Raw genomic sequence first — 22,756 nt, 5'->3', positions numbered from 1 at the left:
CATTCTGAGGTATAGAGAGTTAAGATTCCAACAAATGAACTTGAGGAAACACAATCTAACCCATAATGGGGAGCAAATATCAGTGCTGATGTGATGAAATGGAAAGATTCATCAGAGAATTTGTTTTCCAGTCCCAATCTGTTGAAATTGAGACAAAGAAGGGGGCTTCTACAATGATGTCAAAGCATTGCTGAGAAATGACTTAAAACATGAAGTTTTAAATTAGGTTCTTGATTGTTAAAAAAAAAAAAAAAAAAAAAACTTTTCAAAACTCAAAAGAGAGCCCTTGCTATAGGTTTTAGATATGGTTTGAGTAAGTCCTATAAAAGTTCATATGCTAAAAGCTTGGTCGCCTGTGTGGTGGTGTTGAGGTGGTAGAACTTCCAAGAGTTGGGGCCTAGTAGAAGGTACTTAGGTTATGGGCCACCACCCCAGAGAGGCCTGATGTAGTTCTCACAGGACTGAATTTGTTCTCAGGAGACCAGTTGGTTATAAAGCCGGACATCTCACATGCTTGGCCCCTTCCACCTATGATTGTATCCCTTTCTGCTTCTCTACCATGTTGTGATGAAGCTGAAGGTGGGGGACAGTTCACCAGAGCTGGCTTGTCAACCACAGAATCATGATCCACATAGATCTCTTTATACATTACTCAGAATCAGGTATTACCCAGAATCAGGTATTGTTATAGCAGCACAAAACAGTAAGACAGACATTTTAGTAGGACTACAGTGTAAAGAGGCTCAACACATCTTATTTGCTATAACATAGCGTTATAGGACTACTGTCTCAGGGCTGGGATCCCTCTCAGCCTTTTTGAAGTTGCAAAACCCAACACACCATGCTTGTTTATTTGATGTTGTAATACCGCCATTATCTCCTTTCCCCATCCCAAACCCAGAGGAACTGCCAAAAATAGATTTACTTTTAAAGACTGATTTGGTTTTTCAAATTTCACCACATCTAAGATCCCATTACACTCTCCGACAAGGAGGTAAGCAAGAGCCGATGGCCACTAGGAACCAGAAGGGCTGAAGGACAGAATACATAGGGACATACCATAAAGACAACCATAATGAAATTATGAACTATTATTTTTTATTCCAACCTTGCACTATCTTAGATCACTTTCACAATAGCAAACCTAGAGAACTGGAAGTCAGAGTTACTGAAAATAAAATCAACACTATTTGGAATAAGGGATGGTAGGTTTATGGGTGGCTATTTTTATAGGTGATATTAATTTATTCTCTACACTTTTTTCTATTTTCATCATTTTCTACTATAAGGCCACTGTTAATCCAAAATAGTAATAATAGATTTGAAAGATGAGTAAGTTCATTCCTTTGCTCAATACATATTCATGAGTACTTACCACATGCCAGGCATGACATAGTGGTGAAAACAAGATAGTCCTGTCCTATGGCAGTTCCACTGGGGAGGTAATAAACCATTTGTCCTTCAATGTCAAAAATTTACTTTGGGCAGTTGTTTTGTTTTGTTTTGAGAAGGGAAGATGGAGGTAGAAATTGCACTGTGCTGGGGATAACATGTGCCCCCCAAAACAAAACAAGGCTGAATCGAGAGGTTTGAGGGTCCATTCAAGCCCACTTGGTCGGTGCCTAGATTTTATTACAAGCTGGCTCTTGGAGTCAGCTGCATCTTCTTTGGGCCAAGCCTGCCTCTTGCATTTAATTACCTCCCCCTGGGACAATTGTGAGAATTACCAACAGCAGAGTACTCCTGGTAGAGGTGGGACTGAGAACAGCACAGGTCATACCGCTGACGTCAGGACTTCAACATATCTTTTTGTGAGGGAAAACACAAGTCAATCCATATTGTCTTGTATTGTATGATACAATACTAAGAAAACTAATAATAATGGCAAACTCTTCTTTGTCCCTCTCCAAGTCAGGCAGTGTTTTAGATGTGTTGCATATTTTAACAAATTATTTCCCTCATTTTGCTGACAAGGAAATCAAGGCAAAGCAAATTTAAGCTATTTCCTTAAGTTTACACAGCTAATGAGTGGTGGAGCCAGGCTTTAAACTCAGGCAACTTGGATCCAGAGATTCAATCTTCGTTTTACACTGCAAAATTTTATGTATATTGTGATGCCATCAATATTAAAATACATTAAAAAATTATAGAACAAAAACCCACTGAATAATTTACAAAAATGAAAATAGTTTGTTTTTAGGAGAGGGGTTGTTTTTTACAGTGTTACATTACTAGTGCTGTATAAATACACACATATATGCATGCTTTTATGGACATTTTTGAAAACAGAAAATGTTTTGAAAAAGTCTGCAATTTAGAAAAAATTGTAAGGATCCCATAATCAGAAAAGAGTGATTATTAACCTTAGGGACAGCCAGTCTTCAACATGGTCTCAATGATTCCAGTCTTCTGGGACTCTTAGGTGCTGTTCCCAATATTCAGTAAGGCTGACTTGTGTGACCAATAGAACTATTGTGGAAGTGATGGCATGTGGCTTTTCAGACAAAGATCAGAGACTTTAAAGCTTTCACCTTGACCTCTTAGATCTTTTGACCTGGGAAAAACCAGCTACCATGTCGTGAGGACACTTGGCACCAGCATCCCCTTGCCCTCTGTGTAAGTGTGTCACCTTAGAAGCAAACTCTTAAGCCGCTGCCAACCTCTTGGTTGCAACCTCAAGGGAGACACACATACATGACCATGAGCGAAGGAATGTGGACAGCTTCTAGAAGTTCCTCCAGAGGAAAAATGTTTGACTTTAGCCCATAAACCCATTTCAGACTTCTGATCTCACAAACTCTTAATTTTTTAAGCCAGTACATTTTTGGTAATTTGTTACAGCAGCAATAGGAAACTAATACACTCAAAAACTCTGAGGGTAATAAATAATTATTGTTTTTTAAAGACTCTAAGTTTGGGGGCAATTTGTTATACAGCAAGAGATACCACTATACAATCCATCATTCACAGTAACTTGAAATTACAGGTCAAATGATAAGAGAGCTGTCCTTGATCTCTCCATCAGATCTGTTCAATTACATCGATTCATTGATTCTTCTGGATTCATCTTTCTCAATCAACCCACCTCAACATTCCAGAGTAAAAATCTTCTAGTCTTTAACTTGATATCAGTTAAGGGCAGAGAGGAAGAACTCTCTTCAGAGGGACTTCCTATTTCCCAAGGACTTCAGGACAGCCTATTTCCCAAGCCTCCAACTCCAAAACCTCCTTCTTTGGCTCTCTCTGGGCAAAAGAGGCAGCTGTTGGCAAGGCTACCTGCAAGACATAAATCAGTTTTGGAAGTGCTTTGTCCATGTTAGTGCTTAGCCTTTCCTACTTGAGTGTCTCCCAAATGCCTTTGAGCCATTTACCATACTGCTCTGCCCCCAATAAGGAGCTATAAATCCCTGACACCTGCTCACTACATTCTTGTAGAAAAGTTCTTCTTTCAACAGTTCTAAATGAATGTTTTGACAAGAAAAAGGGTTTTAATTTATCCTCTTCATCACGAGCCTATAGTTACGCTGAAGTCTCTTCATTCCAGAAAAATAACCTCTCTCCATGTTCCATTCCTCCTGGCAATGGCCCTTCCTTCCTAGCAATCCTCTGAAATTGACCTGGCCAAGGTCATTGGCAATCTCCAAACATAACTGACACTTTCCAGTGTTGAACTTACTTAGCTTTTCTGTAATAAAAATTGCGTAGTTACCAGTACATGACATTCACTGAGTATTCTAAGTTTTTGACATCTAGTGACTCACTGCTCTTGGACATTTGATGCTGTTGATCACTTGCTCCTTCTCACATAAGTAATTACATTCATTAAGATCTCTCGAGGGGCTGGGATTGTGGTTCATGGGTAGAGCACTTGCCTGGCATATGCGAGGCCCTGGGTTCGATCCTCAGCACCACATAAAAATAAATAAATGAAATAAAGGTATTGTGCCCAACTACAATTAAAAAAAAAAAAAGATCTCTCAAGTCTACTTTCTTTCCATCCACAATTCCAGACCCTTGACTAGGGGCTACTATCCCTCCAGAACATTCTGGATTGTTATTTCTATAACAAATGTGACTGAGATACTTCCCTGATTGCAAGTCACATCTGGTGGATCCACACAGCCTGTAGTCTCAAACCTGAAATGTACTCCAATATGCAAGCATTTGTATACACATTATGTGTCTACAAGCCACTAATAGATCATTTACACTATCATTCAGATTCAGAAAAAGAAATTCCCCAAAAGATAGCAGTCATAGATTGAGTAGAAGTTCTAAGACTTTTCCCCTATACCACAGTGGAGGTGTGTACACTTACTTGCTTGGAGACCTCAGACCCTCCATGGTAAGTCCAAGGGCAAATCCTGGCTTTCCAGGCTTATAATGATCTGGCTCCTACCTGCCTTTTCGGTCTCTTTCTCTCCCCTTTGTCCTTGCTCCCACTGCTGTGGTCCAAATGGAAGAATTTGAACGTAAATGTCCCAAACCTACCTGCTTTCTGTCTGCTGTTGTCTTCATTTAGAATGTTCTTTTCCTTTTTTTAATATTTATTTTTTAGGTGCAGATGGACACAACACAATGCCTTTATTTTTATGGGGTGCTGAGGATTGAACCTGGGTCCCGCCCATGCTAAGCGAGCACTCTACCGCTGAGCCACAATCCCAGCCCTAGAATGTTTTTTTCTGCCTTGACTCTCCAGGTCCCAGGTCTGTCTGTCTCACTCATTCCTAAAAGTGCTCTTTATCCACCTGCTTCTTCTTAAAGCTGCTTTTGGTTACTTCTGTCTCCATACCCTGTCCATCCACCACATACATCTTTTTCTTCTATTAGGCAGTATTTGCTTATTTGCCTCCCTCATGACACTTTGAGCTTTCTGAGGTCAGGACTATTTTATTATCACAATTATATCCATAGTGCACAATAACAGTAACAATGGCAAGAATAGTAGCTAATGCATTTAGAGTATTCACATGTGCCAGGCACTGCTCTGACTTGTACACACTCTTGCTTATTTAATCCTGTGTGGTAGGTGCAATTATCCCTGTTTTGTAAATGAGGACACTTGGGCACTGAGGGTGGAGTGACTTCCTAAGCTCACCTATATAGCATGTGAGGTTCAGAAAATTTGGAACTACCTTGAACTCCAGGCAGAGAAGGTCGAGGAAATGCTCAGGCTGAGGAGAGCGGCAGGTGTGGCCCTGGGGCCTCCTGCCTGCCAGGCTGAGCTGTCCTAGCCTGGCCTGCACTGCTCCCTGCTGGCCAGCTCTCTCTCCCTGTAGCTCTCCTCTCTCTGCGAGGGCCCCTACAGGGGAACTAACCTTGCCTTAAATCCCCTCTGCCACCAGAGGTTGTGTCTGGGGTCTGGCAGCAAGTACAAAATATTCGGGGAGGGGAAGAGAGTCAGAAGATCACACAGGGAATATGCAAGGACTTCCCTACATTCACGTCTGAAGGAAAATACTCAAACACTCAAATTGGTAAACTGTCTGCCCCCCAAATTCCATAGGATATGCCAAAACTAATAGAAACTTTCATTTTCTAAAAAGAAAGTAGTTACATATTTAATTCTTCTTACGCTAGGCTCTTCTTTAGGACAAAATTGAATGCTAACTTATTGCTATGATTTGGATATGATCTGTCCCCCAGAGGTTCATATGTTGGAAGTATGGTCCCCAGCATGGTAGTGTTTAAGAGGTGGGACCTAGAGGAAGATAGCTAGGTCATGAGGCTCTACCCTCATGAATGAATGAATACACGTCTGGTAGAAGTGCCTAAGTTCCCATGAGAGTAGGTCTTTATAAAAAGAGCAAGCCTGGCCCCTCTCTGATCTCTTGCTTCCTGTCTCACTATGTGATCTCCTCCACATGCACTCCCACCATTGTAATGTCATCTCCATGAGACCCTCACCAGAGCCTAACAGATGCTGGCAGTGTGTTCTTGAGCCTCTGGTGGGTGGAATAACACTCTTTTCTTTTGCAAAGTACCCAGCTTCTGGTATTTTGTTACAGCAATACAAAAAGACTGAGACACTTGAAAAATATACTTACTGGTTCTCAAATAGGGTGCCTAATGAAACTATTCAAAAATACAAATGTGTTGGCTCTGTTCCAAATGGATTCAGTTAGAACCACTCACGGATACTATTTCACTTCAGGATTAAACTCAAGCAACACTTTCCCAAATCCAAAACCTTTATGACCACTTAGCATCTTGTTTTTTCCAGCTAAAGGAAATTCAATGCCTTTATGTTGGAACTTCAGGGGGAAAGTACGCATTGTCTAGAGGACACCCCTCCAAGTTTCCTGATTCAAGTCTGTCATTGTGTTTGAGATGTTCTTCCGTTCTGTAAATTGTAGGTGACTGATGGCAATACAAAAAAACTTCTTTCTTTATACATTCAAATTATATCCTGACTTGTAGAAGTTGAATTGATTTTCCTTTCCCTCTTTGGAAAAAAGCAGTTTTGCTTCCATTTGTACATTCATTTCATCACACTTGACCTATAAGTGGGTCTCTCTTCTTGCAATTGTTTGTGACCTTGTTGTAATATCTGCCTGACTCCCTCAATGAGTATTGAGATGAATAAAATCTTAAACATGGGTTTGTTTCTCTCTCTCTCTCTCTCTCTTTGGTTTTTGTCATTGTTACTGGATTGTTACTGGGGATTGAACCCATAGCTACTTCACCACTGAGCTTTTTATCCCCAGTCCTTTTTATTTTTTAACACAGTCTCCCTAAATTTCTAAGGCCTCAAACTTGTGATCCACCTGCCTCAGCCTCCTGAGCTGCTGGGATTACAGGCCTGTACTACTGCACCTGCCTCATTTTTCTTGTTCTGGGAAAATTATCTTCAACATGCAAATAGCAAGTACTTTCCTTTTCTCTGCTCTGGCCATCTGCTACTTTGCTTTGGTTGGAATTTACTCAAGGGAATTTCTCAGAAGAGAACTCCTGCCCTTGTTGTGCCCTTCCTCCATATGCATAATATCTACCATGGATTCCTGGAAGAACAGTGGAATAGCCAAAAATCTTTTATTTTTAATTAAAGGCAAAGAGAGATCGGGGCATTGACTCATCACCATCTCTTTTACAAATAAAATAGCATAAGCTAAACCAAAATTAAGTAAACCCAAGAGATTTTCACTGGACTCCCTCAGTGTTCTTTCTTGATCCTTTCTCACTTGTGTGGTTGACATTTCATCAACATTTACATGTACTAGAATTGTTTTATTTATAATACCTTTGCATGACGCTGTGGAAAATAAAAAGTACCTGTGATCTTCCTGAGTACAATTAGTCTATAAAAACTATTATCACCTTAACTGGAGCTATTGGCCAGAACACATACACAACAAGTTTTCACGTCACTTGGGATTCCTTATACCATTGTGGCTGGGTTCCAAGGAGGAGCATCCTCAGAGACAGCCAGGAAGAAACTGTGCCACCTTCCATGGTGAGCCTCAGAAGTCACTAAGTACATTCTGCTGCATTCTGTTCAGGTCCACCTTTGAGAGGATGAGACCTGGGTAGCCCCTCAGGGCCTCGTCATTTAAAAGGGCCTCTTGTTTCTTTAACACCTTGCTGTCGCCACCTTGAAATTCTTTAATGATATCTGGACCGGAGCCCTTCATTTTCATTTTGCACTGGGCCCCCAAAACTGGGTTGCCAGTTCTGATTTTTTTTTTGTCCATGAAGCCACAAAGACCTGCCCAGACTCATAGGGTGGGAATATCAAGTTAGTCTCCTTTTTTAATTGGTGCATTATAATAATACATAACTGTGGGACTCATTATGCCATATTTGACTACCTTTTTGATGAAGCAGCAGATTTCTTGGACTGTTCTTGGAAATACTGTTGTGGCCTTTTTTTAGAAAATGCTACCTGCCACAGAGGATTGATTTATGGAGAAGTTAAGACAAAACAGGACATTTAAAAAACTTTCCTCCAATTTATAAACTTCCCAGCCTCTGCAAAGACACCTTTGGGTCCTCCCTGCTCCACAAAACCCTCCTAAAGAGAAGCAAAGGCAGCTGAGCCCAGTAGCACATGCCTGTAATCTCAGAGACTCGGAAGGTGGGAGGAGAATCACAAGTTCAGGGCCAGCCTTAGCATTTAGTGAGACGCCGTCTCAAATTTTTTTAAAAAAGGCTGAGGATGTAGCTCAGTGGCAAAGCACCCATAGATCAATCCCAATACCAAAGAAAGAGAGACAAAGGTGATATCAAAGTGTCCATATATCCATTCAACAAATCCTGATTGAGTGCACACTGGGGGAGCATTTATAAATGACTCAGAGACCTTGTCCTCAATAGGCTGGGGCAAGAGTTCCAGCAATGGCTGGCCCAAATGAAAGGAGAAGAGAAAACAGAAGGTAAAGGACCAAGAACCCTGAGAACAAAGTCCTAGGGATGTCCAAGAGAGCCAGCTTCCTGGAGACATGGCATCTGTGTGGCCCCTCCCATTCATTCAACAACATCATTCATTCATTCACTGAACAAGTATCATGTACGCCATTTGTAAGTTCCCACCCTGGTGGAGCTTGCTTTACAAGGTACACACCTGTTTGTCTCATCTATATCTGATTTAAATGACTTTTGGCTTTAGACTTTTGAATTTGGGCTGGAACAAGAACTTGGGGATTATTGAGATGGAGTGGCTATATTTTGCTTGTGCAAGGGACATGAATTTGGGGAAGGGATGTCATGGTCTGGATGTTGGTATCCCTAACAAAATTTATGTTGAAATTAATATCCAATGTGTTAGTATTAAGAGATAAGATCTCAGGCTGGGGGTGTGGCTCAGTGATAGCACACTCGCCTGGCATGTGTAAGGCACTGGGTTCGATTCTCAGCACTACGTATAAATAAATAAAGGTCTATCAACAGCTAAAAAAAATTTTTATTAAAAAGACATAGGGTCTCTGGGGGAGTGATTAAGTCATGAGGCTCCACCCTCATGAATGGGATCAGCGCCCCTGTAAAAGAGGTCGGAGGTGGCTGCCTTTCCCCATCTGCCCTGGAAGGACCAGGGAAGGCAGCACCTAGGATATGGAACTGGAGGGTATTATGCTCAGTGACATAAGCCAGACACAGAAAGATAAATGCCGCATGTTGACTCATATGTTAGAATAAAATCGATCTCAAAGGCAAGAGCAGAATAGTGATTATAAGAGGCTGGAAAGGTTAGGGAGGCAGAGGATAGAGGATAATGGGATAATGGTACCAACATTCAGTTAGATCAAAGTAAGTTCTAGCATCCTACAGCACAGTAGGGAGACTGCAGTCCACTACCAGATACTGTATAAAAACTAGAAGAGAGGAATTTAAAGATTTCAGACACAAAGAAATAATGGAAGTGTTAATTATCCTGATTTAATTTTCCTGATTGCATCTTATAACATTACTCCATGGATACATACAATTATTATGTATTATTTTTAGGAATTTTGAGCCAGTCTTTAAACCAATTTTTCTCGAAATTGGACATGGGAGAGCATTTATGCCATGACAACGGAATACTGAGCTTAGGATTTTAGAGCTGTTTTATGTCAAAATAAATGACATTTATTTATTTTTTATCATTGTTGCTTTGTTTATTATTTATTACTGGAATATTTTAACAATTTAAGTTTTTCAGTGCATCTTAATTATACAAAACAATGGGGTTTTGTGGCACATTCATGAATGCAAATAACACATGTGATCATATATGATCCCCTCTCCCTGATCGTCTCTCCCTGATCCCCTTCCACTTCTCTAATGGTCTCCTTGCTTCTTTCACAACATCTTTTCCTCCCCCTAGATTCCACATATGAAGGAAAACAAAACCCTTGTCTTTCTGTGTCTGGCTTATCTTGCTTAACATTATGATCTCCACCCCCGCCGATTTTCCTACAAATGACATAATTTCATTCTTCTTTATGACTAACACTGGGTTGTGTATATGTTCACCGCATTTTCTTTATCTATGCATCTATTGCCGGCATCTAGGCTGATTCCACAAGATGTCTATTGTGAATTCTGCTGCAGTAAGCATGGGTATGCTGACTGTAATTCTTTTGAGTATATAACCAGGAGTGGCCTAGCTAGATCTTGTGATGGTTCTATTTTTAGATTTCTGAGGCACCTCTGTACTGATTGACTAATGTATTAATCTACATTCCCTCCATAGGTATATAGGGTTCTTTTCCCCCCTGCATCCTCTCCAGCTTTTATTGTTTTGTTGTTGGTGGTTTTGTATTCTTAGGTGAAAGCCATTCTGACTGAGGGGAAACAGAATCACAAAGTAATTCTGATTTGCATTTCCTAGATGGCTAAAATCTGGAACGTTTTTTTTTCATATAATTATTGACCATTCTTACTTATTTTGAGAAGCGTCTGAAGAAAAGATATTTCTGATGGGCTCAACAAACCTTTGGAGGTACATTTGCAGCATGAGGAATTTAGTCATTGCTGTCTGTCACCTTCGGACAAGTATCAGGATGGTCAGGATACGTTTTGCGCTTCTCTGCATTGTAAGACGTTTTTGTATATTTTAAAAATCGAATGAAAAAATACTTCGGAGATGGAAAGTCCTGCGTGGTGATAACCACCCACACGGTGACGGCCGCAGCTGGCTGACCAGGGGAGGACGCTCAGTCCTTGGGGCACGCGCACAGGTGAGCGCTCCCAGGCCAGCTGCGCGTGCGCACAGGTGTGCTGCCGCCCTCCCTGCCGCTGAGTTTGGCCACCTGCCCGGGAAACTTGTCGCTCTCGGGCGGGGACACGGAACCGGGCCATGGAAGATTCGCTGGGGACTCGCGAGCCCCGGGTTCGACCGAGAGAACGGGACCCGGACCGGCGCCCCCGCCCGGACCGAGACCACCACCCTGAGCGACTGCGGGACAGAGCCGGGGACCGGCGCAGGGAAAGGAATGGGGACGACGCGCGGAGGGACAGGGACCGGCGAGAGGATCGGGACAGAGGGAGGGACCGAGACCCCCACCAGGACAGACACAGGGACGCGGGCCGTCGCTCAAGTGAGCAAAGAGGTTGGGAAAAGTCTCGCCAAAGCCGGACGCGGGACACAGCCCCGAGACCGACCTGGGACACAACTCGGGGACCGACCTGGGAGGCAGCCCCACCCCCTTGGCCCGGGCCTTGGGAAACCCCGGAGCCTCCCGCCCAGAGGAAGGAGAACTTCGGTCGCCATGCACCACAAAGGTGAGGGGACTGCTGGGGACACGGGGCCCTGCGACCACGGCCAAGGCCAATCTGCGCTGCCCTGGCTTCCTAGAAAGCCCATTTAAAAGAGGAAATACCATTTCTCTCTTTTGTGCCCTCGGAAGTGACCCTGGAGAGAAAGGAAAGCGTAGGGTGTCCCCACCAATCCCAGATAAAGCAGAAAGCACTCCTCTTGGCAGTGGCAGGGCTGGGACCAGGTAAAGAGGAAGAGGGCCCCAGGACAGGAAAAGCCAGGTTCACCTGAAGCTCTTCCCTGACACCATTCCCTACCCTATCAGGACCGCCCCCTTAGGGCTTCAGACCCTGACTCTTCTAACTCTCCTCTTCCTTCTTCCCTTCCTCCTTTAATTCTTCTTCCTCATCCTCTTGTTCTGGGGATTGAACCCAGGGGCATTTTTCCCCTGGGCCACATTCCCAGTCTGCCGTTTTAAAAAAAATGTTTGAGACAAGGCCTTGCCAAGTTCCTAAGACTAGCCTTGAACTTGCCACCTTTCTGTCAGCCTCCTGAGTTTCTGGGCTTACAGTCAAGCACCACCATACAGCTCCTCCTCAACTTTCAAAGTCCTGGTCCCTGGTGTCCAGGACCAAATAAAGTCAGCCCCATGAAGAGTTAATAATTTAACATGTTACCCCTTTAGGGCTATATGCATTTCAAAAACAGCTGGGAGAGAAGCTACACTTTTAACCAAGGAACTAAATCTACCTAAACTTTGTTCACGGAAGGACATAGATTTGTTTCCTTCTAGTCAGTGAGGTCTTCAAGGAAGCCTCTTTCAAATCTCACATTGAGACCCCACCTTCCTTAATGAACAAACTTTGCTATCCCTACCTTGAAGAACAAGGAATTCCCATAAGCTCCGGTAGAACAAAGATCATGATGTTCTGGAAGATCATGTGCACTAGGGGAGAGTGGAGATGGAAGAACCAGGCCACCCGTTGTCCTCATGTGCCCTTCTAGGAAGCTAACATTTCATCCAAGTTCACAAATGTTACTGAATGTGCAAATAATGTGACCAGTGCTGTGGACTGAATAGATAGGATATTGTTCCTGCCATCCCCAACAAGGAGGCACACAGATCCTGTGGCAATGATTGCCTCCTGCTTTTTCATACACAGCTTCCACTGAGGGACTCAAAAGCTGAGCCCAGTCTCTCGCAGTTGTGTCCACACAGCTGTAAAGCTACTATCCTGAGTTTATGTTACATTATCTAAAACCAACTAGTATGACAAAGGTTGAGCCCAGATTGGCACTAGCTATTGTTTCTCTGACTAAAGCCACATTGTACAGCAACTGCACGACTAGGAAAATTGAGGGCCGCCTTTTTAAGTTTCCTTATAAACTAGAGTCCCAGTTCCCTCACCCCAAAGTGAGTGAAGGAAATACTTTCATTTTTCGCTTCTTTTGCTCACCACCAATTGGAGATTTGAAACCAAAGGGCAATTTATTCCTGTCTATTTTCTACTTAAGCATTTATTTAATGGATAGGTTGGCGGGACAGGGCTGCAGAGATCTACCCTCTTAGTGTTCACAGCCTGGTATACGAGAATGACAGGTCAGCAGGTCAGATGCAGCACAGTGTGAAATGGGCTGCAGGAGAAACTTGGATTAGGAAAGAACAGAGCTGGGCTCCTGAGCAGGCTCAGGCAGGCTTTCCAGAGGAAGGACCACAAGCTGAGTTCTAGAGAAGCAATAAGAAGGGGAAGGCTGAAGGAGGAAGGTGGAAGGTGTTTTAAGCAGAGGAAATGTCTGCAGTGACCCAGAGGCATGGGAGAGCACGTCATCTTTTGGGGCGAAGGTCAGTTTCACTGAGTCTGGGTCTGTGAGCCTGAGGCTATAAGTGTAGAGAAATAAGCAAAGGCCTACTGTGCAGTACTAAATGTTTAAGGATTTCAAATCTAAGGTAAGTTCTGTGTTCTAGAAAGATCCCTGGAGCCTAGCAAGTAGAATGCAGCCTCCTATTGAATCTTAGAACCCAGAATGTGTTAGATAAATGTGGGAGAAAGAAGATAGAAAGTGCCAGGATTGGTGGAGGAAGAGAAGATAGGAAGATCTCAAAAGTTGTTTGTAGCTCCCATCTTCTTGGAGAATTTCCACAGTAACCACAGACAGAAGAGCATGCCAACCTGGACTCCACAGTCTTGTAAATACACACTAGTTCTGAGAGGCCTAGTCCTTGCCGAACTGAGAACCTCAACTCTTAGAGGCAGCTCCCAGCTCCCTCCCTGGTTAGGCAGCTTCCACAGGCAGATGACCTAGCATCCAAGGCAGCACTTAGGTGTTCAGGATTACAGGATCGGTCTTGGGGTTAACTAGCCGTGTTGGGTCACATGTTTAGATGTTTGGTGGTGTCACTAAACCAAAGAAGCCTCTGGAGTCTGAAATACTGTGGCAGAGCTTGTTTCTGTTCTGCACATTCTGTAACTTTCAGGCCCATGGCGAAGAGTCAAGAGTTCTAATACCGACTGAGCCACTGAATTGGAGGCCCATTCCTAATGGCTGTGTGTGCTTTTCAGTTATAGTGAACGCACCTCGGGGAGATATGTGCCCTCGCACCCCAGGCCTGGACTAGAGGAAGTGGAATATTACCAGTCGGAGGCGGAGGGGCTCCTGGAATGTCACAAATGCAGATACCTGTGCACAGGGAGAGGTGAGCCTTTATGGAATCTGTGTACTGTTTGCTGTTGCAAGTGGTCTGAAAGTGGGGGACAGACTTTCCTTTGGGGTTCTAGTGTTTTCATTTCCATACCTATCTGAGGTTCTTGCTTTCCAAAAAGAAAGAAATAGAAACTATTTTATGAGCTATCATTCTCCAGACAAGAAACCAGAGAAAAAAGTGATTTTTAAGAATACCCATAGCACTTATATAAATATGCCCTGTGCAGAGAAACGTTGGACCCCTCGCATTTTCATCTCCATACCTGCATGAGGTTCTGTCTCTCTGAGCAAAGGAAAGTGTAGAACAGGCTGCTCTCCTGGAGCACTGAGCAGCCATGTTTGCAGTTTCCAGACTCCAGGTGGAGCCCCAAGGGCTGCAGGTGCAACTGGCCATGAGCTGCCAGGTGTTGGTGGGGGCTTCTCTGACAATGTAGCCGAGTTTGGAGAGAAGAAAAATCACCCCAGTGGGCCATCAGGTTGCAGCCCAGACCACATAGACAGGAGCAAATGGTCTTCTTGGAGCCCTGACGCCCAAATACTTCATCAATAGCTTTTGATCACGCCATTGGCTGAGATGCACTGTAAGAAATACATTTTACATTAAGACCAAGTTCTCATGCACAAACAAAAATGCCGTGAAACTCCACTTGCCTTACTACATATCAAACACACTGGTATTTTCTGTTTTATTGGAAGCAAAAACCAAAAAACCTATTTATTGAGTACATGAAGTCTGCAAAACACTGAGCTAATATTAAGTGTCAGCTCTCAGGGTTCTCATCTTAGCATGGGTCCTGCCTGAGCCAGCAATGAAGAAAATCTGGTTCATCAGGGTGAGCCCTAATGGCATGTGGGATTTGTAAGCAATCTTCCTGGGCTACATATAAATTAGGGAGAAAACAGCCCAGCCTAAGGGAAGAGATCATGGAGCTCCTAACTGAAAATGTATCTTAGGGTGATTACGAAGATGTACATGATTATAGGATTATAAGGAACTTTAATGAAAGGCCTCTAGGCAATCCCAGTTAGGGATCATTATCTTAATTTACATATGTTGGTGCAGCCTCCTTGCCTTTTAAGTCTCTCAACAACTCCTGAGGCTCAGAGAGGTACAACAAGTCATCCAAAGTCACACAGCTGTTACGTGAAGGAGCTATGATGGAAATTTAGAACCTGACCCTAAGTCCTCAAGTAGTTTACTTGCTTAGTTTCTTCTTTTCTTGATCATGTAAATAACAGGAACAAGCCAGAGGCTGGCTAACAGGTTTCTCCCTAGAGACATTTTTCTTTTGAGATTGATTTACCAAGAGGAAAGGGCAGGGCTTAGGGCCTCAGACTGAAACAGACCCTGTGGTTTAGGCTTCATTGCTTCTGGCACTTTGGCTTTGAGCCTGAAGGTTGGGTTTCTAAGTCAAGGTAGTGAAAGAATAGTTCAGCCTCCAGAAACTAACAAATGAGGGCTTGAAAGGAACTCTGGATGGACAGAGACCCATAGAAATACACAATACAGCATTGTGTTGAGAGAAACAACCATTGAACACCGGGAACTTGACTCAAGCAGGAAATACATGCCTGGATAAAGGTCAGCTGAAGCTCTTTAGACCCACCTTAGAGTAGATCCTCTGTGACTTCCTTATCAGTGAAGTCATGCCCCACCCCCAACAGACTTGCAAAAATTGGGAACAATTGTAGCCCTCCTTCTCTTTCTAGGGAGACTGGGCTGAAATCTGGGCTGTGATCTAACTCAGAAAGCTCCATGGATTACTAGGAGGCCAACAAAAAGAGGCAGGCCCCAGATTTACTTTTACAAGCAAGAATTCTCTGATACTAAAAGCTTTTAGTATAGAGATCAGACTGAAGCCAAGTCACATGCACATATCAGGCCACCAGAGAATCCTGTGCATGTGTAGGTTGTGCTCCTTTATTATTGAGAGGGATGGGTAAGCCCGGCAGGAAGGTGCATTTCCCGGCTCCTGTTTGCACCCCGCAGCTTCTCCTTTCCCTTTTGTTTTTTCCCTTGTGCTCAAATCATGGGGTTTGTATTCAGCCTCTGCCTTAACTGCAAAGCACGTTTCAAAGGTTAATCTTCAGCCAGGCACTGGTGGTGCCCACCTGTAGTCCCAGCTACTTGACGGCTGCGCAGGAAGATTGTTTGAGCCCACAAGTTCAACAGCCTGGGCAGCTTAGTGAGAGTTACCCGCCCCGCCCCCCCCCCAAAAAAGGGTTATTTACTCCACGACAGTTGTCATTTCTAGAGTCAGTAGTGCTGATCTCTCATTCAGAGTCTTGAGGTGTAGGTGCTGAGTGTTCCGAGTTTGTTTTTCAGAGGAGCGATTTCCTGACAAGGAACCTGAGCTGGAGGAGTTGCCAGCACAGTCCATCCTGGGCAGGAGGGGAAGGACAGGGGGCCCTAAAACTTTGTGATGGCCCTAAAAAGGTTCAGGGTAGAAGTTGTGGTCGTTTTCTAGTTTATGCTCACACTCCCTTCTTTTTGGAGTTCCTTTTTGGAGTTCGGAGCTCCTGGAGTCCCCTTTATCCTAATGCTTATTGAACACCCTGTGCAGAACCTGTCTGCACTGAGATCAGATCAAGATTTCAAACTGCAGCTGACTTTAACAGTGTTAACTGATTAACAGATCTGAATGCCATGGCCAGAGTCCAAGTAAGGAGTGACCCTAGGCGAACTGCCGAGGTTTTTTTTTTTTTTTTTTTCTGGTTTTATTTTGTCTTTTGTGCTGTATTGGGGACTGCATCCAGGTACCCTACACTGAGCTACATCTCTGACCCCTTTCATTTTGAGACAGCGTCTCACTAACTTGCAATCCTCCTGCCTCAGCCTCCCAAGTCACTGGAATTACAGGCACGTGCCACCCTGCCAGCTGAACCTCTGGTTCTTAGGGCAGAGAAAGGTGCTGGCTCAGAACCATATTCCCTGGAGTTCTGAGAGGGCCCTCTACCCCAAGGAAAGCCTGGGAGCCTCTGGGCTTTATTTTAAGGGTGCCATTGGCCATTTCCACAGCCCGAGGCATTCTTTTGTGGTTACACAAAAGTTTTGTTTTGTTTTTTTTTAAGAGAGAGTGAGAGAGAGAGAATTTTTTAATATTTATTTTTTAGTTTTCAGCGGACACAACATCTTTGTTTGTATGTGGTGCTGGGGATCGAACCTGGGCCGCACGCATGCCAGGCAAGCACGCTACCACTTGAGCCACATCCCCAGCCCTACACAAAAGTTTAAAAGAGGAATAAAGGGTTTGGTGGGGGCTGTAGTCCTTCTAACATTCTGTTAAGAAATTCCTTTCATACAGCAACATGCTGGGAAAGCCTAAATGTCCCTTACATTGCAATGATTCAATTGTGGCCATCATATTTTTTTTTCTTTTTTTTTAAGAGAGAGAGAGAGCGAGAGTTACTGCTTGAGCCACATCCCCAGCCCATCATATGTTTTTTAAAGTTATGAAGTAGATTTATATTTACTGAGATAGAAAAATATTCATACTATATTCTTAAGTGGAAAAATAGGTCATACAATAGTAGATAAAAGCAAACAAACAACAATAAAAATTATGAACATGTGGTACAAAAGTCTAGAAACTAAATTGTCCACCAGGCACTATGGCATACACATATAATACCAAAGGATTGCAAGTTCAAGGCCAGCCTCAGAAACTTAGTGAGACCCTGTCTCCAAATGAAAAAGGCCAAGTGGGGTGGTATGCATATCTGTAATCCCAGTGGCTCGGAAGGCTGAGGCAGGAGGATCTAAAGTTCAAAACCAGCCTCAGCAACTTAGTGAGGCCCTAAGCAACTTAGTGAGACCCTGTCTCTAAATAAAATATAAAAAAGGGGCTGGGGAGGTGGCTCAGTGGTTAAGTGCCCCTGGGTTCAATTCCAGTACCAAAGTAAATAGCTAGTTAGCTACATAGATAGATAGATAATAAAAATAAAAAATACTGGGAGGTAGCTCAGTGGTGGAATGCTTGCCTAGCATGCTCAAGAGGCCCTGGGTTCAATCCCCAGTACCATACACACCCACACATACATACTCACCACATATATATGTATGTGTGTGTGTGTGTGTGTATAAATATACACACACATGTGTATAATTAAAAAATCAATATATATTATATATAATGTTCACAGTGGTTAATTTATTTCTCTTATTTACATTTCCTTTCTTGCAATAAGTTTTATAATTAAAGAAAAACAGTGACATTATTTGCATTTGGACAGAGAGTTACAAGTGAAGATGGCATTTCAATTAAAGAGTACCATCATTTCAATTAAAGAGTACATTGATGTCACACAGGAAATAGGCCAGCTGGAAGCAGGCCTATTTCCCTTGCAGCCAGGGAAAGGCCACTGGGCTGATCCCAGAGCGTACAGTGCCAGCTCAGAAATACCAACTTTCTATTGTGCTGAGCAAAAGAAGCCAGAGTTCATGAAAGTACATTACTGTATAATTCCAGGTACATGACATTTAAGATAAACCAACTTCTAATCAGAGGAAGCAGGTCAGAGGCTGCCCAGGGAGGAGGAGAGGAGTTGACCACAAAGTGCTCCTAGGGAAATTCATGTGCTCTGTATCTTGATTATGGTTACACTTGTCAAGACTCATCAAGCCAGTACACTGAAAATGAGACATTTTATTGTGTGTAAGTTGTATCTCAATAAAGTTGATTTTAAGGAGAGCGGATACCTTCCCTAGTCCAAGATAAAGAAGCCATGGGCACTGAAGGAATTGAACTCTGGGGAAATATTCCAGCCCAAATGATTACTCTTTAGGAAAACTAAATAAAATTAAATTAAACTTTAAGACATATTTATGGAGTTGAAATCTAGAAGTAGTTTCTTTAATCCAGTAAGTATCCTAGAATCAATTAACTTAATCTTTGATATTTTTAATAAGCGAAAAACCACAGTCAACATTTTTTTTACTGCTTACCACTGAGCTCACTCCCAGGCCCAGACATTTTTTTTTTTCCTAGTTGTTGATGGATCTTTATTTCATTTATTTATATGCGATGCTGAGAATTGAACCCAGTGCCTCATACATGCTAGGCAAGTGGTCTACCACTGAGCCACACCCCCAGCTGCCACATTCAATGTTTTGATGTATAATTTTCATGCTTTTTTTAAAACTTTATTGCATATTTTTAACTGCTATGATCTTCTTCAAACTTGGAGAAATCTCTTTCAAATTGAAGAGACCGTAGAGCACACATAAAGAGATGACGTTTTTTTTTAGTGTTTTAGGTGGTGGTATGGAATGTTCTCGCCCTCCCTGCAGGATGCCTTTCTTTCTAATGGGCACGACTTCTCTCCCCTCTTTCTGACCTCTCCTGGGCAGGCCGCTTTGCTCTTGAGGAGTTACTTTTTTCAATGCAAAGTATTTCCAACACCATTTCTAGAGACCATGGTTCCGTGCTACCACCTAATGCTAAATTACACAGTTTTGATTGCCCCAGGGAGCAGAATGAAGAGCCAGGGGTCTGAGCTTCCTTGGGGAAGATGAGCCTGGAGGTGGAAGAGCCTCCATTTGCAAAAAGCATCTCTTAAAATGGTAATGCACCCTTTTTTTGCAGCCTGCTGTCAGATGCTGGAGGTTCTGCTGAACTTGCTGATCCTGGCCTGCAGCTCTGTATCTTACAATTCCACAGGGGGCTACACAGGCATCACCAGCCTGGGGGGTATTTACTACTACCAGTATGGGGGGGCTTACAGTGGTTTTGAGGGTCCAGATGGAGAGAAAGCCCAGCAGTTGGATATCCAGTTCTACCAGCTCAAGCTGCCCATGGTCACTGCAACAATGGCCTATAGTGGAGCCCTCATGGCCTTCTCCTGCCTGGTCATTGCCATGGGTGTCCTGCGGGTCCCATGGCACTGTCCTCTGTGGCTGGTGATCGAAGGCCTATTGGACATGCTCATTGCTGGGGCATACATCCCAGCCTTGTACTACTTCTTCCACTACCTCTCCGCTGCCTATGGCTCGCCTGTGTGTAAAGAGAGGGAAGCACTGTACCAAAGCAAAGGGTACAGTGGCTTCAGCTGCAGTTTCCATGGTGGAGATATAGGAGCTGGGGTCTTCGCAGCCCTGGGTATTGGGGTCTTTGCCGTGGGAGCTGTCTTAGCCATCAGGGGTTACCTAAAAGTCAAGAAACTGAAAGAGAAGCCTCCAGAAATGTTGGTGTTTTAGGCTTCTTAAAACATTCTACCAAATATAAGTGATGGAAATTACTCTGAACTACCATCTTTTGTAAGAATTCTTTGTTGTAAAACTTGCCAGAACTTCAAAAGTAGCAAGCCAACTTCAGTAGAGGTGGGCTTAGCTCCCAGTTGTGTGAAGCAGCATTCTTTGGCACAACCAACTTTGGATTTTGGAATCCTGTTATTGAGGGAGTAACCAAAAGAAAATTTTTTTTTAAGATGTTGATGGATCTTTATTTTATTCATTTATTTTTATATGTTGTGTTGAGAATCAAACCCAGTGCCTTGCATATGTTAGGCAAGCGCTCTACCACTGAGCCACAACCCCAGCCCCCTAACCAAAATTATTTTTTTAAATAAATAAATAAATAAAGCCTGGAATCCAGGACTCACAGGGGAAAGGCATGTGGTACATAGTGGCACACACTGTAATCCCGGCAACTCTGGAGGCTGAGGCAGGAGGATTGCAAATTCAAAGCCAGTCTCACAACTTAGTGAGACCCTGTCTCAAAATAAAAGAAAAAGGACCAAGGATGTAGCTCAGTGGTAAAACACCCCTGGGTTCATTCCCCGGTACTAAAAGAGACAGAGAAAGAAGTATAGTTCTTGATTAAATGAGGGAAAATAACCAAGCAAATTGAAAGTACCTTATCTTCAGAGTTCATCAGAAGTCACAGAGGCAGGAGACAACTTTAGCCTGAACTGTTCTGGACACAGCTGTCTTCAGCAGATAGCCCATAGTCCTTCCGCTGCCACAGTTCACCGGGAAAAGGGGGCAGGGCTTCCAGAAGAGCTACCCCTGGAAAATTTAAGTTGCAAGTGGGCGTGGGCTGGGCAAAGAGGAGTCAGTTAACTCACTGGGTTGCAAAGAAGCTATTCTGTAAGCCCCTCACAATGGCTGGAAAACTCAATAAGTGTTTTGTACCTCTCCTAAATGTATCATTGTATGAAGAATTAAACCTGAGGTCTGGAATTCAGGATCCATCCAGAAGAAAAGAATGTATAATCCTTCCCAACAGGAGAATGTCACTTTTGGCCAGACAACTTCATGGGTTTTTACTGCACATGGAATAATGACTTATGGAACATTACAATATATTTTTGGTACAAGTCCATTCTTTGCTTATGTGAATCCAAACAAAAAAAATCCAAAGAAAAATTTGAATTTCAAAATGATGGTTCTCTTTAAAATATGTTTATATCATTCTCTTGAATAAGGTCAGTTTATTGCATTTAGAAGATAAGTTTGAGTTTAGAAAAGGAAGTTCAGATACATGTATGTGTATGATTGTCAAATTTCTTGAATAATACATAAGAAAGTATTAACAGTTTTGTAGAGAGAAGGGGATTTTTTAAAATTTTTAATTTTATACATGACTGAACATGTATTCATTTTAGAAAAATAAAAAAAAATTAAAAATTGGATTTGGTTTCCTCTGTTTTTGTTTTTTTAAGAATTAAATTTATAGTGCAAAGGCAGAAGTAGATGTATGATTAAGGGGTATTAAATGGCCAGCCACAAAAACAGCCTTACCCAGAAAGATGCTATTTATAGCAAAGATCTGTGAGTTTTTGAGTCTACACTTCTACAGAGTTCTTTGCTGTCTTCCTGAACACTTGTTCCATCCCAACTTGGATATAAGTGACAGCTATCTCTGGTGGTCATCCCTATCATATTTCTCTGGTGCCTGTGTCTCTTTCTGCACTAGCAGCTTGCTTAAAAATACTTGAACCTGTTTGATATTGGTAGCTAAGCCAGCTCAGGCTTGGCTGGTTCCTGGAACAAAAATACATGATCATATTCCTTCAACAGACCCAATATCATTAGACCCAGAAGTCAGCTGTTATCCCTCTCAGTTGTTGCTGTCAGTAGGGTGATTCACAAGAGCTAGATTTATTCCATTTCAGCCCAGCAGATGTGTGCTACATGGGTCAGGACTCCACTGGTTTGGAAGAATCTGTCCCAGAAAGAAAATGGTCATATTTCCTGTATCTTGGGCAGTCTGGGTCTGATGTTACTTGGATTTTTAAATTAAAAGAATGCAGCTTCTCAAGTGAGAGCCCATGACTGCTGTGTCTCTTGGTCCTTCAGGAATTTGTGTGGGCCCACAGGAGATAGGAATAGCAAGCCCACTGTCGCCTGTGTCCTTTAGCTGCCCAGATTATAGACTTCACTGTGCCACCTATGTCATTGATGGTTGTCTTAATTCTGGAAACAACACTCTTAATAAATCTGTCCCATTTCTTAAGCCTCTCACCAATTTACATTTTAGAAACAATAACCTGTGATTTTCAGAGACAGTCATCCCTTGGTATGCACAGGGGAGCTGGTTCCAGAATCCCCCGTGGACACCAAAATCTAAGGATGTACCAGTCCCTTGTATAAAATGGCATAGTATTTGTAACTAATCTATGCATATTCTCTGTATACTTTAAATCATCTCTAGACTAATTACAATCCAGGGGCTGGGGTTGTGGCTCAGCGGTAGAGTGCTTACCTAGCATGGTCCAGGCCCTGGGTTCGATCCTCAGCACCACATGAAAATAAATAAATAAAAGGCATTGTGTCCAACTACAACTAAAAAATAAGTATTTTTAAAAAATTACAATCCCCAATCCCATGCAAATGCCATGGGAATTGTCATTTTTGCTGTATTGTTCAGGAAATAA

General features: G+C 42.9%; 1 protein-coding gene across 1 annotated transcript; it reads left to right on the top strand.

The window, feature by feature from the left end:
- Positions 1–10,777: 10,777 nt before the first annotated feature.
- Marveld3 (MARVEL domain containing 3) lies at positions 10,778–20,075 on the top strand. Its single transcript, XM_027932948.2, has 3 exons — positions 10,778–11,202; positions 13,744–13,871; positions 19,465–20,075. The coding sequence occupies exons 1-3, from the start codon at positions 10,778–10,780 to the stop codon at positions 20,073–20,075; spliced, it is 1,164 nt and encodes a 387-aa protein (XP_027788749.2).
- The last annotated feature ends 2,681 nt before the right edge of the window (positions 20,076–22,756 follow it).

The sequence above is a fragment of the Marmota flaviventris genome, chromosome 18, assembly GCF_047511675.1.
Source record: "Marmota flaviventris isolate mMarFla1 chromosome 18, mMarFla1.hap1, whole genome shotgun sequence".
Classification (NCBI taxonomy): domain Eukaryota; kingdom Metazoa; phylum Chordata; class Mammalia; order Rodentia; family Sciuridae; genus Marmota; species Marmota flaviventris.
The sequence above is the reverse complement of the archived record's forward strand: the minus strand, read 5'-3'. Positions and strand labels throughout refer to the sequence as shown.

Coding starts and splice junctions, on each gene's coding strand:
- Marveld3 (XM_027932948.2), top strand. CDS start 10,778: ATGGAAGATTCGCTGGGGACTCGCGAGCCCCGGGTTCGACCGAGAGAA. Junction 11,203..13,743: donor GGTCGCCATGCACCACAAAG/GTGAGGGGACTG, acceptor TTTCAGTTATAG/TGAACGCACCTCGGGGAGAT. Junction 13,872..19,464: donor ATACCTGTGCACAGGGAGAG/GTGAGCCTTTAT, acceptor CTTTTTTTGCAG/CCTGCTGTCAGATGCTGGAG.